The sequence below is a fragment of the Micromys minutus genome (genome assembly GCF_963924665.1).
Source record: "Micromys minutus genome assembly, chromosome: 16".
NCBI lineage: Eukaryota > Metazoa > Chordata > Mammalia > Rodentia > Muridae > Micromys > Micromys minutus.
The window spans coordinates 32,095,804-32,113,648 of NC_137985.1; the positions used below are offsets into that span (position 1 = coordinate 32,095,804).

Here is a 17,845-nt window from a genome sequence, read left to right on the forward strand (position 1 = left end):
AGTCTGAGCCTCTGGGGTTAGCATCCCACAATCAGTGACTGCATATTATGTCTGTTCTTTTGTGACTGGGTTATCTCACTCAGGATGATATTCTCTAGATGCAACCATTTTTTTTAAGAACTTCGTTAAGTCATTGTTTCTGATGGCTGAGTAGTACTTCATTGTGTAAATGTACCACAATTTTTGTATCCATTCATTTACTGAAGGACATCTGGGTTCTTTCCAGCTTCTGGCTATTATAAATAGAACTGCTATGAACATTGTGGTGCATGTATCTTTGTTGTATATTGGAGTGCCTCAGGGGTATATGCCCAGAAGTGGAATAGCTGGATCTTCAAGTAGTACTATGTCCAAATTTCTGAAGAATCGCCAGACTGATTTCCAGAGTGGTTGTATCAGTTTACAACCCCACCAACAGTGGAGAAGTGTTCCTCTTTCTCAACAACCTCCCCAGCATCTGCTGTCATCTGAGTTTTGGATCTTGGCCAATCTGACTGGTGTGAGGTGGAATCTCATTGTTGTTTTGATTTGCATTTCCCTGATGGCTAAGGATGTCGAGTACTTCCTTAGATGTTTCTCAGCCATTTGATATTCCTCAATTGAGAACGTTTTGTTTAGCTCTCTACTCATTTTTAATAGGGTTATTTGATTCTCTGGTTGTCTAGCTTTTTGAGTTCCTTGTATACCTTGAATATTAGGCCTCTATCTGATGTGGAGCTGGCAAAGATCTTTTCCCACTCTGTTGGCTGCCTTTTTGTTTTCTTGACAATGTCCTTAGCCTTACAGAAACTTTGCAATCTTATTAAGTCCCATTTGTTAATCTTTGACCTTAGAGCTTGAGTCATTGGTGTTTTGTTCAGAAAATTTTCTCCTGTGCCTATGTGTTCTAAGGTTTCCCCTACTTTGTCATCTAAATAGTTTCAGTGTATCTGGTTTAATGTGGAGATCTTTGATCCACTTACTCTTGAGCTTTGTACAAGGAGATAAGAAAGAGTCTATTTTTATTCTTTTGCATGTTGAGTGCCAGTTGGACCAGCACCATTTGTTGAATAGGCTGTCTTTTTTCCATTGAATGTTTACAGTTCCTTTGTCAAAAATCAGGTGACTATATATGTGAGGGCTCATTTCTGGATCTTCTATTCTATTCCATTGGTCCACGTGCCTATTTCTGTACCAGTACCATGCAGTTTTCAGCCCAATTGCCTTGTAATATAGCTTGAGGTCAGGGATAGTGATTCCCGCAGATGTTTTCTTGTTGTTGAGGATGGATTTTACTATTCTAGGTCTCTTGTTATTCCAGATGAAATTGCACATATATCTTTCCAACTCAATGAAGAACTGTGTTGGAATTTTGATGGGGATTGCATTGAATCTGTAGATTGCTTTTGGTAGGATGGCCATTTTTAAAATGTTGATCCTTCCAATCCTTGAGCATGGGAGATCTTTCCATTTTCTGAGATCCTCCTCAATTTCTTTCTTTAGAGGTTTGAAGTTCTTGTCATACAGGTCCTTCACTTGCTTAGTTAGAGTCACACCAAGGTATTTCATAGTGTTTGTGACTATTGTGAAGGGTATCTTTTCCCTAATTTCTTTCTCCACATGTTTGTTTTTTGAATATAGGAAGGCTACTGATTTGTTTGAGTTAATTTTGTATCCAGCCACTTTGCTGAACTTGTTTATCAGCTGTAGGAGTTCTCTGGTGGAATTTGTGGAGTCACTTACGTACACTATCATGTCATCTGCTAAGAATGATGTTTTTACTTCTTTCGCTCTGATTTGTATCCCCTTGATCTCCTTTTGCTGTCTAATTGCTCCAGCCAGTTCCTCCAGTACTATGTTGAATAGGTAGGGGGAGAGTGGGCAGCGTTGTCGAGTCCCTGATTTTAGTGGGATTGCTTCAATTTTCCTACCGTTAAGTTTGATGTTGGCTGTTGGTTTGCTGTATATTGCTTTTATTATGTTTAGGTATGGACCTTGGATTCCTGTTCTTTCCAGGACTTTTATCATGAAGGTGTGTTGAATTTTGTCAAATGCTTTGTCAGCATCTAGTGATATGACCATGTGATTTTGTTGTTTGAGTTTGTTTATATGGTGGGTTACATTGATGGATTTCCTTATATTAAACCATCTCTGCATCCCAGGGATGAAGCCTACTTGGTCATGATGAATGATCATTTTGATATGTTCTTGGATTCGGTTTGCAAGGAGTTTTTGAGTATTTTTGCATCAATGTTCATAAGTGAGATTGGTCTGAGGTTCTCTTTTCTTGTAGGGTCTTTGTGTTGTTTAGGAATGAGGGTTATTGTAGCCTCAAAAAATGAGTTAGGTATTATTCCATCTGATTCTATCTTGTGGAATAGTTTGGAGAGCATTGGTGTTAAGTCCGCAATAAATATCTGATAAAATTCTGCACTGAACCTGTCTGGAACTGGGCTTTTTTTGGTTGGGAGTTTTTGATGACTTCTTCTATTTCTTTAGGTGTTGTGGGATTATTTAGATGGTTTACTTGGTCCTGTTTTAACTTTAGGATCTTGTATCTGTCTAGGAGTTCATCCATTTCCTCCAGATTTTTCAGCTTTGTTGAGTATAGGATCTGTAGTAGGATCTGATGATTTCTTGAATTTCCTCAGTTTCAGTTTTTATGTCTCTACTTTCCTCTCTGATTTTGTTGATTTGTATACTCTCTCTTTGCCCTCTAGTTAGTCTGCTAGGGGTTTATCTATCTTGTTGGTTTTGTCAATGAACCAGCTCTTGGTTTTACTGATTCTTTCAATGGTTCTTTTTGTTTCTATTTGGTCTATTTCTGTCCTAATTTTGATTATTTCTTGCCGTCTACTCCTCTTGGGTGTATCTGCTTCCTTTTGTTCTAGAGGTTTTAGGTGTGCTGTCAAGTTGCTGATGTATGTTATCTCCAGTTTCTTTTTGGAAGTGCTCAGGGCTATGAGTTTTCCTCTCAGTAGTGCTTTCATTGCATCCCGTAGGTTTGGGTATGTTGTTTTTACATTTTCATTGAATTCTAGAAAATCCTTAATTTCTTTCTTTATTTCTTCTTTGACCCTGCTATCGTTTAACAGAGCATTGTTTAGTTTCCATGTGTATGTGGGCTTTTTGTTGTCTTTGTTGTTGTTAAAGACCAGCCGTAGACCATGGTGATCTGAGAAGATGCATGGGAGTATTTCAATCTTCTTATATCGATTGAGGCTCTTTCTGTCCAATTATGTGGTCAGTTATCGAGAAGGTGCCAAGGTATGCTGAGAAGAACGTGTATTCTTTTACTTTAGGATGAAATGTTCTGTAGATATCTATTAATTCCAGTTGGTTCATAGTCTCTGCTAGTTTTACAGTGTCCTTGTTCAGTTTCTGTTTCCCTGATCTGTCCATTGGTGAGAGTGGGGTATTAAAGTCTCCCACTATTATTGTGTGGGGTGAAATGTATTTTTTGAGCTTTAGTAAAGTTCCTTTTATGAATGTTGTGTCTGTGTCTCTTTCTTCTTTTGGTTTTCTTGCTTAGGAGTTTTCTTGTTTTTACTAGGATGTAGTTTCTCTCATTGTATTGGGTTTTCTATCTATATTTTGTTGTAGTGCTGGGTTTGTGGTAAGATAGTGTGTAAATTTAGATTTGTCTTGAAATATCGTCATCTCTCCATCGATGATGATTGATAGTTTTCCTGGGTTTAGCAGCTTGGGCTGGCACTTGTGCTTTCTTAGGGTCTGCATGATGTCTGTCCAGGCTCTTCTAGCTTTCATAGTCTCTGTTGAGAATTCGGGTGTGATTCTGATTGGTCTGCCTTTATATTTTACTTGACCTTTTTTCTTTACTGCTTTTAGTGTTCTTTCTTTGCTTTGGGCACTTGGTGTTTTGACTATTATGTGTCGGGGGGAATTTCTTTCCTTGTCCAACCTGTTTGGAAATCTGAATGCTTCTTTTATGCTCTTGGTCATCTCATTCTTAAGCTAGGGAAGTTTTCTTCTAAAATTTTGTTGAAGATATTTACTGTGCCTTTTAGTTGATATTCTTCTCCCTCTTCTATTCCTATTATCCTTAGGTTTGGTCTTCTCATTGTGTCCTGGATCTCCTGGACATTTTGGGTTAGTAGCTTTTTGTTTTTTGCATCTTCTCTGGCTGTTTTGTCTATGTTTACAATGTTGTCTTCTGCCCCCGAGATTCTCTCTTCCATCTCTTGTAATCTATTGGAAATGCTTGCTTCTGTGACTCCTGATTTCTTTTTTAAGTCTTCTACCTCTAGGGTTATCTCTTTTAGTGTTTTCTTTATTATGTCAATTTCCATTTTAAATTCCTTCTTCCATTCCTTCATCTCTTTGATTCTGTTTTCCTCTAGTTCTTTGAGTTCTTTGAGTGTTTTTCTTGTTTCCTCTTTAAAAGCTTCTGATTCTTTTTGCTGTTCCTCCCGTTCTTGTTTAAGGATCTGTATCATCGTCTTGAGGTATGATTTTAGGTCTGCGTATTTTTTTTCTGGAGCGCTTGGCATTCCGCTGTTTGCTGTGATGCGAGACCTGGGTACTGGTGTTGCCAGGTTGTCTTGGTTTTTTTGGGATATGCTGTTTCACTTTCCTCTTGCCATCTTGTTGTCAGTGACATGTTCTTGCCTATTTCTTGTACCTGGTCTGTGTCCCTGGATCTCCACTGGTCCAGGTGGCGGATGGTCCGAGCCCTGTTCTGTGCCCCAAAGCCGCTGGGTGGGAACAGAGGTCCCAATGCTGGGTTTCTGGTCCCTGGATTAGGTGGGTCAGGGGCTCGCTTTTTGTGCGCACTTGGCAGAGATCTCTTTGTCCCCTGGCTGCTCAGATCTCCTTCTCACCAGGCCTTAATCTTTGGGAACTGCTGGTCCAGGTGGCAGATGGGCCGAGCCTTGTTCTGTGCCCCAAAGCCTCTCCCAAACTTTTCTACTGATAGCCTTTTAAAATTTTACAGTTCTAGTTAAAATTTTAATGTATAATATTTATACTTTTAGGGTAATACTATATTCAACAGTATACATTTCCTATTTATTGTAAATAAAACTAATAATTACAGTATAATAATTCATGTATTTGATGGGCAATGATTAAACTAACATGTCTGACATTTTCATTTATTTCTATCTTTTCTTTGTGTAGGATCATTGTGTGTATTGGACTTTTTTTTAACATATCCTTCATTCATGGATTTACATTGAATACCTAGCAGTTGGATCTTAATTGTTTGTTCTCCTTTTGGTGCTAAACTTTTCATTACGTCTGGAACTGTAGCTTTAGTCACCTTTAACAGTTGGCTTTTCTGCTGCAACTCTATTCTTCTCACATGAGCATTATTGTAGCAAATAGTATGGATCCTTTACCTTACAAGTGTCATTCTACACTCAAAGGTTTGGTTCCTTTGTCTCACAGAGGTGTTCTTTGCAGAAAATGGCAATAATAGAGCCTACTGAGTATATACTTAGCAATATTTTTATAGAATATAATCTGAAGTAATATATGTAAACACTTAGTAGAGTGATCATCCTACACATGGTTAGCTTATAAAATAAATGAATTCTTTTATTAGATGGATTCTTTAATCCATTGGATGATTTTCATTATATATATATATATATATATATATATATATATATATATATATATATATATATATATATATAAATGGGTGCATTAAGGAGTTGAAGGCAATGAAAGGAAACAAACTGAGAATGCAGTAGTAACTGACATAGAGCTCCTGAAGATAATTTACTTTCTGGAGCTAATTCAGGCTTCTTGCTGTCTTTACAGTATGAAAAGGCTCAGTGGCTCAGGAAACCATTTTTGATCACTCTTGCTGGGTGGAGATGGGTGAGGTTCTTGAGTCCATGTTTGCCTTTACATACACCATATAGATGATGATGACACAGTAGAATGTAATAAAATAGAAACAATAAAAGTAAACAAATGAAGGTGCACCATAAAAAAATTCATGTTCAGGAAAGAAGAGCAATCTGTAAGAAAAGGGACAGTTAAGAATAGTTCTTCCTACACTGCTTTCTGCTTGGGCTTCATCTGCTCCTTAGGGAACATGACTGTAGTGAGTCCTTGTGGAGAGGATTTGGAGACACAGTTCCTATGGCAACAGACTTCAAAGTGACATAAATCCAGAAGCACTTTACTTGCTTGTTCTAGCATCCCAAGAAGAATCCTCTGATGTACCAGGAGAAATGTCAACTTTTAATGAAGTCTGAGTGGGCTGTCTGCACCCCAAGGAGTCATTTTCCTATGGGGCTCATTTCTGGTTTGTAATAATGGTTTATTTTCTTTAATTGTGAGGCAACAACAGTGGGATTGAGAGAAGAATTGGGATTTTTCATAATTATCAAGGCAGGGACATATTTGTAAATCTAAGGTTTACATTTGAGGTCTTAAGGTCTCTTGTTACTGAGAAGTTACTGGGATACATTTCACTGAAATATGTTTAAAAGATTTATTTGTTTTACTTGAGGGTATGTATGTGTGCCATGGACATGACTGGTGCTGCTGGAGATCAGAAACCCTGAGACTGGGGTTAGACATGCTGGTATGCTGGGAATTGAACTTGAGTTCTTTGTAGCATCAACCAGTACTGAGATGTAACATCTCTCCAGTCCTGAAATGTACTTCACAGTGAGCACTGATACACATGCAAACATCACCCAACACTCACACCTAACACCCATCACTGATACAGGAGTTGCAATTAGCTTGTTAAATGGAGTACAATCAGCTGCTAACAGGACTGATCTCTCCCCCCCCCCCAAATAAAAGACTGGAACAGGATGTGGAATGTGAATTATTCCTAACAAGCTTTAACAATTATTGGGAGGCCAGGCTAATCTGGGGCTATCCCCCTGATGTATGGAGAAGGAACTTAAGCTTAATTCCTTGTCTAAACCAGGTACAGGTTTGGAAAGGCCACTAATGCCTGGGACCAGGGCACTTAAGAGCTGAGGTTTTGCATCATGGGAGCTTGACGTCCCCCATTTCTTTGTTAAGGTTTTTAGTCTTAAGGCTTCTGACCACCTGGTCTATAGCATACTGGAGATACCCTGCGTTCGGTTGGTGCAACATTGCTTGACACACTTCCAGCTAATTTTGTCCATTTCCTGGTGCAAGATGTATGTATATAAGAAGCTGCACTTCTTAATCAATGTGACTGCCTGAGCCACCAGCTTGTTTATGAACTCCTGATCCCAAATTTCCTGTCTTCTTCTTTTCTCATTCCTTGACTTCCCCTCTCAGGAACCTGTAACTGATGAATGACCTGCTGGCTCAGGTCAAATTAGACTGTGGTGATCGGTCTGAAAGAACCTTCCAGAGAACTGACATGGACAGAGAATGGAAGGCACTTTGCCTGTGAATGTTTGAGGAAGGAGAACTTTTGTTGAAACTAGAAATGGATACACAAAAATAGAAGGCTTGAAGCTGGGAGGGAAATTTCGTGATTTAGGTTTTGTGGCATGGATTTTAAGAAATAATACATAGTTGGTGGGGGTAGGAAGCAAGGAGACAGTGAAGGACCATATTATCTGAGGATTCAGCTAGATGGAAGAATCTTAGTTTTTTTTCCTTCTTTGATAATTTCATATGTATATCTTGAGTTTTCCCTCAACCTTCCTTCCCTCTTCCTCACTGAAACATATCTTCTTCCCAGAAACCTCCATCCTGATTTGATGTCCTTCTAACAAACCGACAGCCACTTGCAGCAGTCAATTATTTACTGGACAAGGCTTGGAAGAAGTAAGAGTTGCTTCCAGTTTGCTCTGACCTCTTTCAGTTCCCCATTTGTTCCAGCCCTTGACTACCTCACATAACTTTGAACAAGACACATTCTCAACCATTCTACCTCTAAATTATATACATTTTACTTCTGTTTTGATATATTTTTAGAAAACTTAGCATGTCTATGCTGGGATTCTCCATTTTATTGATCTAATTTGGCCCTCATGATACTTTATAATTATCATCTTTATTCTCATTTTGCAAATGGGGAGATTGGGGATCAGACATTAATGAACACATATATCAGTAGGCCATGGTTTGCATTTATTCCTAATGGTATAAAATGAACAAACTTACTTGCCTTTCTTCTGTTCATGGAGAGTTCAGATATTACAATGAACAGAATGTCACAATGACATTAGTAGTCATGGGTGGACTTGTTGGATGCTTGCTGATTAAGTGCATAGAACTTTCCAAGTTAGTCTCCATTAGTTAGTGAGCTGATAATGGTCTGAGATCCTAAGTCTTTCTGATATTTAACAGGTTATGGTCAAGATACCAACAGTGTCTAGACTGTGAAATTTCAGGTAATTCATGAATGTGGCTATTTACATTTGGTCTTATGACATGGAACCAACCAGCTCTGGGTAAGGTTATATCCTCCCAACTCAGACAAGGAACACTTTGTTGTGACCTGCTCCAATACCACTTTAAAAACATTTTTACCTGGAGTTTCTGTAAAATTCTAGGCTCAGACAGAAATGCATTGTGTAGGTAGTTTTTTAGAAAGTATCCCAGGGGTTAAATGAGTAAAGTGGGGGAGGAGGGAAAAATCAATGCAAGCATAGGATATTGTTTACCTTAAGGGAGTCTTTGAGATACTGCAAAACAAGAACCATTAGAAAAACAGAATGACATTTAGCCTTTGGCTCCTGATAATAGCTACAAAGACAAGCTTGCTTAGTATATTAACACCTGATGTATTATCACAGGCATTTCATTTTGTGGCTACAGAAATCTGTGACAAAAAATAGGAGATACGTGCTGGGTCAATACGCAGTGTTCATTGGCTGTATCTGGACATAGCTTGTTGCCGTAGCTAAAGTATAGCCCCAGTCAAAAAAGACAGGTTGAGTAATAGGAAAGGAGGAATAAATATGTTCAGTGAGAAGCGCTGGGCAATGGGGCCTGAACTCAGGGCTTTGTAAAATATTCTAAGTAGAGAGTAGGGGGACCACAGCTATTAAGCAGGATCAATGCTATGAAATATATAAGGTCTTAAAAATGTATAAAAACATATTTGTTCCAGTTGCCAAGCACTTGGTCTAACAGTTACACTTTTTAAAAATCTTATTGATGGCTCATTTAATTAATAAATTATGCCTGAATCACAAGTTACAAAGAACACCAGAAGGACTTTTTCATCAAATTGCCGATACGGAATAGCCCATTAAAGAAACTGATCTCTCACAATACAGTCTGACTAGGTGACTTCCTTGCTCAATGTGGTCCATGGATTCACATCATCTATATTGGTATTGTGGTATTCAAGTTTCTCCTGTGTATGACTGTGGGATACTATTGCAGGTTTGATGCCCTGAAGGTCTATAGATGTTTCCCAAGGCAGTGTAACTGTAGAGGTTGGAGATCCACATTTATTCTTGATTTACCATCAAACAACTTTCTGAAGACTGGAGCTTCGCTTTTCTTTCTGAAGATATAAACATTGGTCAGGGGATCACTGGCTAAATGCCTAGACAACAGGTGGGAGAATTAGAAGAGCTATGTTGGTTACAGTCTCACTCTAAGAGGTTCTGATTTATTATGTTTGCATTGGAGGAGCAGGGTACACATTTAAATAAGATTGTAGGTCTGAAATTGTGTAGCTAGGGTATTTTAAACTACTGTTAAAACACTTTTTTTTGATAACTTAAATACTTCTTTAAATTGATAAGGTCCTAAGAGTGACATTAGACTGTCATTAACTTAGAGGAGACTCAGAGAGCCTAGTGCACTTGGAGGTAAATTTTGTCACAAGACAGGAATTAGAAAAAGAGCAAAAGTACAACTAATGTCTGGGGTAGTGATGGGAGACAGGCTAGAACACCTTCTCTGGCTAGTTACCAATTTTGGAAAAGCTGCTCATAACTGATGAGGATTGCTCATTAATACCAAGCTCAAATTCCATGAGAGGACAGGCTGGCTTCTCCTGATGAACTGAAATAGAATCAGCCTGTGGAACACGCTGCTTTGAACTGTGTAGCAATTTTTATTTACCTTTTCTGGACCTTCTGACATATGTAATCAGATATTAAATCATAGTTTTGAAGTCATTGTCAGAGACTTGAAAGAAAGGGTCTTACTTTGCATATGCCACAATTTCCAACTGAAAGATATTAAAAGTAACTTTGACTCTACATTTGTAGTAAGGTAGAAAAAAAAGTGTTCAATGTCATCTTTATGGCTTAATATCTAGAGAATTATTTGATCTCTAAAGTGGGTTTGATAAATGTTGCCCATATGGTTCAATAGAGAAGAAAATTATACTGCTGTGTGCTTACGTCCTCCAAAGAATTCTGCCATGCTGGGGTCAGAAGAAAATGCTAGGATAAAAACAGTTTTTAATATGAATTAAATAGTATATGGTGGATTGCAATTCTTTGCATAGTACTGTATAGATGTTAAATGAACACACACACACACACACACACACACACACACACACACAAACACACAAGTTGACAAAGGTTCTTTTGTATTCTAGCCTGGCTGAGAACTCCCTGTGTAGTTGGGGAATGACATGAATTTTTTCCTTGTTCATCCTGCCTCCTATTTCCCAGTGCTAGGAGTACAGAAAGCATAGCCAATCCTGGTTCACCTTGAGCTGGGAATTAAACCCAGGGCGCTGTGTATACTAGATAAATACCTATCAACTAAGTTGCATCCTTGGTCCCTCAACATTTTTTTTTTTGTTTGTTTGTTTCCAAAAGGCCTTTCAATTATTATCAAGAGATAAGCAAACATTTCCTCTTTTTAAAAAAATGTTTTTATTCAGTGTTTTGTTGTGACCCCCAGGGAATCTCAGACTTCTTCATTAACCAGGTCTCAGATCTGCAAAGCCAGAATGCAATTGTTCAGACTTCCTGAAGGCTGAAGGACCTTCGGGGAAAACTCTTTAGAGATCTTCCCTAGTACAGGAGGGCCAGGCAGCTGAGAGGGCTGGGGCATGGCTGTTTGCAGAGGAAGTTAAAGTGTCTATTGTCTGTCTTTGGGTCAGCACTGCAGCCTCCCTGAGCAATGGGAAGATAAGAGTTGGAGGAAAGGGACAGCCCTGGCCTTGGAGCTGAAGGAGGGTGAGTGGCTGAATCTGAGTGAAAGATTTGAATGATTTCCAAAGCTTGGAGAGAAACTCCCTCAGCCTTCTGCTCTGTCCCAGGACAGCCATTAGAGGGACAGGTACGACACAGGCTGTCTTCAGTCTCTGGGAACTCTTCCTACAGACTGGCACAACTCTGTACACTTGAACAAAGGCTGGGATTAGAGGGGAACAAGAGCACAAACAAATTAAAGGCCCGGGAGTCCCCTCATTGGTTCACTGGGGTTCTTTTTAACCTCACCGGCCCTTGTGTCCTCTTTGAAGCACTGCAGTGTGGATTCAGTGGGACCCTGGAAACACCAGGAACCAGACTCCGCTAAAATTTATAATCTCTTTGTGTGCAATTCTCTAGAGCCCCGGAGGTGAAAGGGAGGGCAGCAATGTCTTCTGTCCAGCCCCCTATAATGATCCCTTTCTCCTGTCTCTGTCTCAGCAGAATGCCATAAGGATGGCCACTGAGAATGCCTCTGTGCCAGAGTTTATCTTCGCAGGCCTGACAGACCAGCCAGGACTCCGGATGCCCCTCTTCTTCCTGTTTCTAGGTTTCTACATGGTCACTGTGGTGGGGAACCTGGGCTTGATTACCCTGATAGGGCTGAACTCTCATCTGCACACCCCAATGTACTTCTTCCTCTTTAACTTGTCCCTCATCGATTTTTGCTACTCCACTGTTATCACCCCCAAAATGCTGGTGAGTTTTGTCTCAAAGAAAAACATCATCTCTTATCCCGGATGCATGACTCAGCTCTTTTTCTTTCTTTTCTTTGTTGTCTCTGAGTCCTTCATCCTGTCAGCAATGGCATATGACAGGTATGTTGCCATCTGTAATCCTCTGATGTACACTGTGACCATGTCTCCCCAGGTGTGCTTACTCCTTTTGCTAGGTGTATATGTGATGGGTTTTGCTGGAGCCATGGCCCACACTGCTTTCATGGTGAGACTGACATTCTGTGCTGACAAGCTTGTTAATCACTACATGTGTGACATCCTCCCTCTTCTGGAACGCTCTTGCACCAGCACCTATGTAAATGAGCTGGTAGTCTTCATTGTTGTGGGCATTGATATAGGGGTACCCACAGTCACCATCTTCATTTCTTATGCCCTCATCCTCTCTAGTATCCTTCGAATCAGCTCCACTGAAGGCAGGTCTAAAGCCTTCAGCACCTGCAGCTCCCACATAATTGCAGTTTCTCTCTTTTTTGGGTCAGGGGCATTCATGTATCTCAAACCTTCTTCCCTTTTGCCTATGAACCAGGGGAAAGTGTCTTCCTTGTTTTATACCATTGTGGTACCCATGCTGAACCCATTAATCTATAGCTTAAGGAATAAGGATGTCAAAGTTGCTCTGAAAAAAACATTGAACAAAAGTTCATTTTCCTAAGGAAGAGATAATGCTTTGAAGAGTTGCTCTTTTCCCCTCTCAGAAATGACTGGGTCCTCTTGTGTTATATAGAAGAAAACTTCATTCTTTCCTAGATGAGTTCATCTCCATGTAAAAGGTTCATTAGAAGATTCTTAAAAATACAGAATGTTCATATTTAGCAAATTTTTTGAGTATCACACACATTAGTTCCTTTTATTACTGAGAATAGATGCAAATTCATGTCTCTTCCTGGCACACTTGTGTCAGTCTCTTAGCATAGCAGCAGGTAGTCCACAGGTTCTATATTGGTTGCATTCCATTATGGCGTATTTTCTTCCTCCCTCAGGCCACAGAACACTTCATTTCAATTGTTAGCTGGTCTAGGATATTAAAGTCTGGTATGAAATATACAACATTTCAAGGACTAATTTTAAAAAGAACTTTTTTTTTTCCCAGCAAAAAGGTAGGAGGTTTAAGATTTTGTTGAGATGGTCTTGGATGAATGACCAGAGAATTTTTTGAGGCATTTTACAGAGTTCGGAGGAAGTTTATAATGATCTAGAGTAGTAGGCATGGTACTTCCTGAGACGTGGAACCTGAAGTTTTAAGGGCTTGGTATTAATGCTTATTGGAAGAATTTATAGAACAAATTAGGTTTCAGAAAGATGGACTTTTTTTTTTTTTTGGAAACAAGGCCCTCTGTATACCAGGATGGTTTCAAAGTCCTTATGTGGTGAGGCTTGCTTTGAGCTCTTGTTCTTCCTGCCTCTACTACTTCTCAAGATCTGGAATTGCAGATGTGCATCACCATGCCAAGCTCAGCGAAAGGATTAGTATATTATTTCACCATTTTCATATTATATCTTTAAAGTTGTAATGGTGAACTGTAAGGCATAGAGTTATTGGTAAGGTACCTAGAGAATATTTTAGAATACAATTGTTTGTATTACAAGCCATAATAAGGTTATCTCCTGACTGTGACCAGTCAGCATAAGGAATGTACAACGGATGTAACAGGTAACACAAGCAACAGGGAATAGGTGGGATGTTTCCTTGTATCCTTTTCAGATCAACTTTCTGCCACTCAGTTTCTCTCCCCAAGTCATGGGATTCCTTAAAGAATTCCCTTTCCTTCTAGGTTATTTTTTGGGTCAAGCCAATTGCAACCATGAAAATGGAATCTGGAAACAAGAAAAAGGTGACCTAGTGGCATTTATTTTTGGAGATTTTTCTAGCTAGGCTAAATGGGCAGTAACTAAATACCCTGTTTTCTATTGCCCTTCCCTCTGCTGTTTTTTCATGCTGAGCTATCATTGTGCCTCCCTGGTGTTGCTGGCTGGGAGGCCAGCTTGGCAGTTCCTTTGTGATTTCTCTTCACCAATTATTCCTAAACTTGTGTAAGTAGTTCTTGCGTTTTATTTTCAGCCATTTTGTTAGACTGGATCATGTGTTTTCTCTTAGGACTTATGAAAATAGCTCCCAGTAAGAAGCTGAATGAGCTGAGAGACTGCAGACTCATAAATTGTTAAGCTAATAGCATTATGTGGAGCAAGGCTGTTACTTTTTAGATGAGAAGAAAATTATAAATGATAAATTATTTTTTTGTGAAGTAATGGTAAGTGAAGCTTATCTTTAGAAGCTATCTTTAGAAGAAGTCTTTTCAATTTGTAAGATGAAGTTTGGACAAATATATAGTTTTGACTTTTGGGTTGATGCATGCAGATTTATAACGATAAGTTCAAAACTCATCCAAAATTTTACACGTATAACACAACTCCTATGCTAATGCTGGGAGAACACCAAATAAGAGCATGCAAAAAGAGATCCAGAAATTCTGCAGAGGGCTAGAAACTTTTAGATATGACAGGAATACTTTAGCAATGAAATCTTAGTATTGTTGCTCAAACAAGTTCTACATGACAACACCCTTTTGTTCATGAGTGAAATTTCACAAGTTCCTATGCCTAGATGAAGAGCTACAAGAAATTAACTGCTACTAAGAGTGAGAGACTCAGTCTTCCCCAGAGACAAGATGCCTGATTTCAAAGGTCAGCTCTAGATACATATACATATGAACAACAGCAAATGGACTTAGCAGGCTCTATTTTTACATATGCATATTAACTTCCTTATTAACACAGTGTGTGTGTGTGTGTGTGTGTGTGTGTGTGTGTGTGTAACAATAATAGTTAAAGAAGTGGTCATGAAGTTGAAATGGAGGGGAGGGGACATAGGAGAGGTGGAGGGTAGAGAACATAGAGTGAAACAGTGTAAACATAGTATTCATGCCTGAAATTCTTAAAAAAGTGCACAGACACAGGAGCAGTTTGTGAAACTTGAGCAAGGGAGAGGCAGAGCAACACCAAGACACAGAAAGAGCAGAGACTAGGGATAGAGCGTAGAGTCAGGTTGGATTTCTAGATTTTACATAGTAGTTGTGTAACTTTAAGCAGATCATGTGATAGTGTTTGAACAAGAAATTAAATGAAATTAAGAAAATTAAATGCTTATTAAATACTCAACAATTCTGTTTTCATTTCTCTAGATCTATTTCTTCAAATATCAGCTCTTCTAATATCAGTTATTGTGAGAGTATAGGCAATAAACGCATCACTTTTCTGAGTCATTGAATATCCATATAAAAATCATGTTTGACCAGATCATTTCTATACCTATTGATAATGTATACTTATTTGAATATTAATTAGAGAGTACATGTTTATTAATATAAATCCCAGTATACTGCCCTAAATTAGATGACACATTATGAGGTAGAATCTTTGAGAGGTGACTATGCCATGAGGGAACAAGAGATTTCTTTGCATTTTTTTCTTATTTTTCTTTGCATTTATATCATAATGAATCAGCAAGAAGGTTCAGTCTGTTAATCAGAAAAAGTCAACTCTATGATAGAACAATAAATCTATTGACATCTTGACCTTGTATTCCTAGCATCCAGTACTGTGAGAAATACATTGCCTGTAAGCTACTCATTGTAAAGCTTTTGTTGTAGTGGTCCAAACAAGCTAAGAAAATGTTTGTAGAATTTACAACTAAAACCATAGAGAAAACATCTCCATTTCTGCTGGCTTTTTGGTTCTCCTATAGTCTCATACAGAGTCCATCCTTGGTCAATTTTTTTTTTAAGATGGGTATTCTTATACTCAATGAGTGTCCAAGTGTGGGTATATGTCAAAATATTTTACCATAATAGTTTTCATGTTTTCAAGCCATGAGAAGATGATTTAAACTATATCTTGAAGTGGAAGTTTCTGGTTGGGTCATGTGATATAGACTCACTTGGTGTCTTGCTGAAACAGACTCTTGTGATGCTTTGCTGAGGCAAGATCTGTGGGAGGACACATGATGTTTGGAGTGAGTATAAATAGGATTCAATGGATAGTGATGGGGTGCTTGAATAGCTGGCTCTGCAATGCTTAGTTTTCTTGCATTCTTGCTGACCTTCCCTTTGATGAGCTAAGCACTGAAGAAAACTCCTGGCTTCCTGACTGACTCTGGTCACACCCACTGACTTGTGCTGATTTAGCAGAGGCCTGGCTGTTTCTGCTGAATCATGCCACCATGGCTGACTCACTTTTGCTATCCAGACTGAACTAGAATACTGGTATCCTGACAAATGAAAATTGGAATTGCCACAAATAATTACTTCTAAACAAGTCCATTTCCCCTTGTCCTATTTATTTAGCATCTATTCTCCCCTATCATTGGACTGTGGGATAGAAGGGGGTCTAAGTATTTGAGAAACCTTATTAAAATTAGGTTTTGGAAAAAAACAAGCTTACAATATATTCTGATAAAAATTAATCAAAAGAGGAAGAAGCTGTTATTAATATGAATAAGAGAGAAATAAAGTTGCATGTACATGGCTGTAGTTATGGAAAAAGGGATAAGGGGAAGACATAAAAAAAGAAATAAAAAATAAAGGAGCCTACTGTTGGCTGCCAGGCAGTGAAGAGTGGGAAAGACATAGCTAAGAGCAAGACATTTTCTCATCTTTTGCCTCTGACTCAACTATTATAATTACATAACTTTCTATCATATGGATGTGTTCTGTGTAATTACCAATATTATATTCTTGTGTGTTAGGTTATTTTCCATCCTTCTAAATTATACTTGTTAAACATGCTTATTTCCACCGAGTGTTAAGTTTCTCTTCTATTAGAATATATATGAAACAATGAACTATGGCCATTTCTCCATGTGTAAGGCACCTGCTTCATAAGCATAGAAACTGGAGTTTGAAAGTCTAGTACCCACATAAAAGACAAATATGGCAGGGCTTGAATCTGCAGGATTTTTGAGTTTTATATAAAATTTCATGAAATATTTATTTTGTGTATATCAGTGTTATGCCTACATGTATGTCAGTGTGCCAGTATATGCCCAGTACCCTTGAAAGTCAGAAAAAGATTTCAGATCTCTTGGGACTAGATTTACATACAGTTGTGAGTGCCCACGGGTGCTGAGAATTGAGCCTGGGTCTTTGTAAGAACAGCCAATGCTCTTATCCGAAGGATCATCTCTCTGGCCCCTGAATTTTTCTTGTTGAAGGTTTATTTCAGTTGGTTTTCTCTCCGGGTTCGCTGCCATTCACTTTTGGTGGTGACAGCATTTACTTTATTGTCTTCTTCTTTTATACCCTCCCCCTTTTATTTCACCATCTGTTTTTGATAGCTGTCTGAATAAACAAATGAAAAAAATGGACAATGTAGATTCCTTCATGGGTAACATGCTTGCTTCATAAGCACGAAAACTGTAGTTTGAAAGTCTAGTGCCCACACACAAGTCAAACATGATTGTACTTGCATTGGTAATCCTAGCAAACATAACCAGTTGGCTAGCTTCACATTCAGTGGGAAACTCTGTCTCAAAAAATAAGGCAGAGAGTATCTGAAAGCAATGTCTCCATATCAACTTCTGGTCTTCTATATATGCAAATACACCACACAAGCGTGCCTGTGTGCACACACACACACACACACAAACACACACACACACACACACACACACACACACACACACACGCGAACACCACTTACAAGGTGTTACAAGGGGAATGGAGGAAGAATCCCAAAGTTGACCTCTGGTCTTGGCATGCAAACACACATATGTGTATATTCATCCACATGCAGGCAAACACAGACATAAACAATTACACATTTAACACACATACATATAAAATAATAAAAAAATAGAAAACTGGAATTTTTCTTTTCCTTATCTTTTTTTTTCTTTGCTAAATGGTTAATTTTACTGAAGGAAGTAAAGACTTAGGTTTTGTGCTTATTCATGGTGGAGTATTCTATATTCTAGAACAACCCTACTTCTCTGTCTCTTTGTTGTCAAACTCTTTTCTATGTGTT

General features: G+C 38.6%; 1 protein-coding gene across 1 annotated transcript in view; it reads left to right on the forward strand.

Moving 5' to 3' along the window:
- The window catches only part of LOC308431182 (olfactory receptor 8G5-like), a gene marked incomplete at both ends in the record, with an annotated part of 43,129 nt that extends 30,650 nt beyond the window's left edge, over positions 1-12,479 (forward strand). Inside the window, one exon of the mRNA XM_080930548.1 lies at positions 11,451-12,479. Coding sequence (XP_080786674.1) covers positions 11,451-12,479 — 1,029 coding nt within the window. The remainder of the gene's footprint in view (positions 1-11,450) is intronic.
- Positions 12,480-17,845: the final 5,366 nt, after the last annotated feature.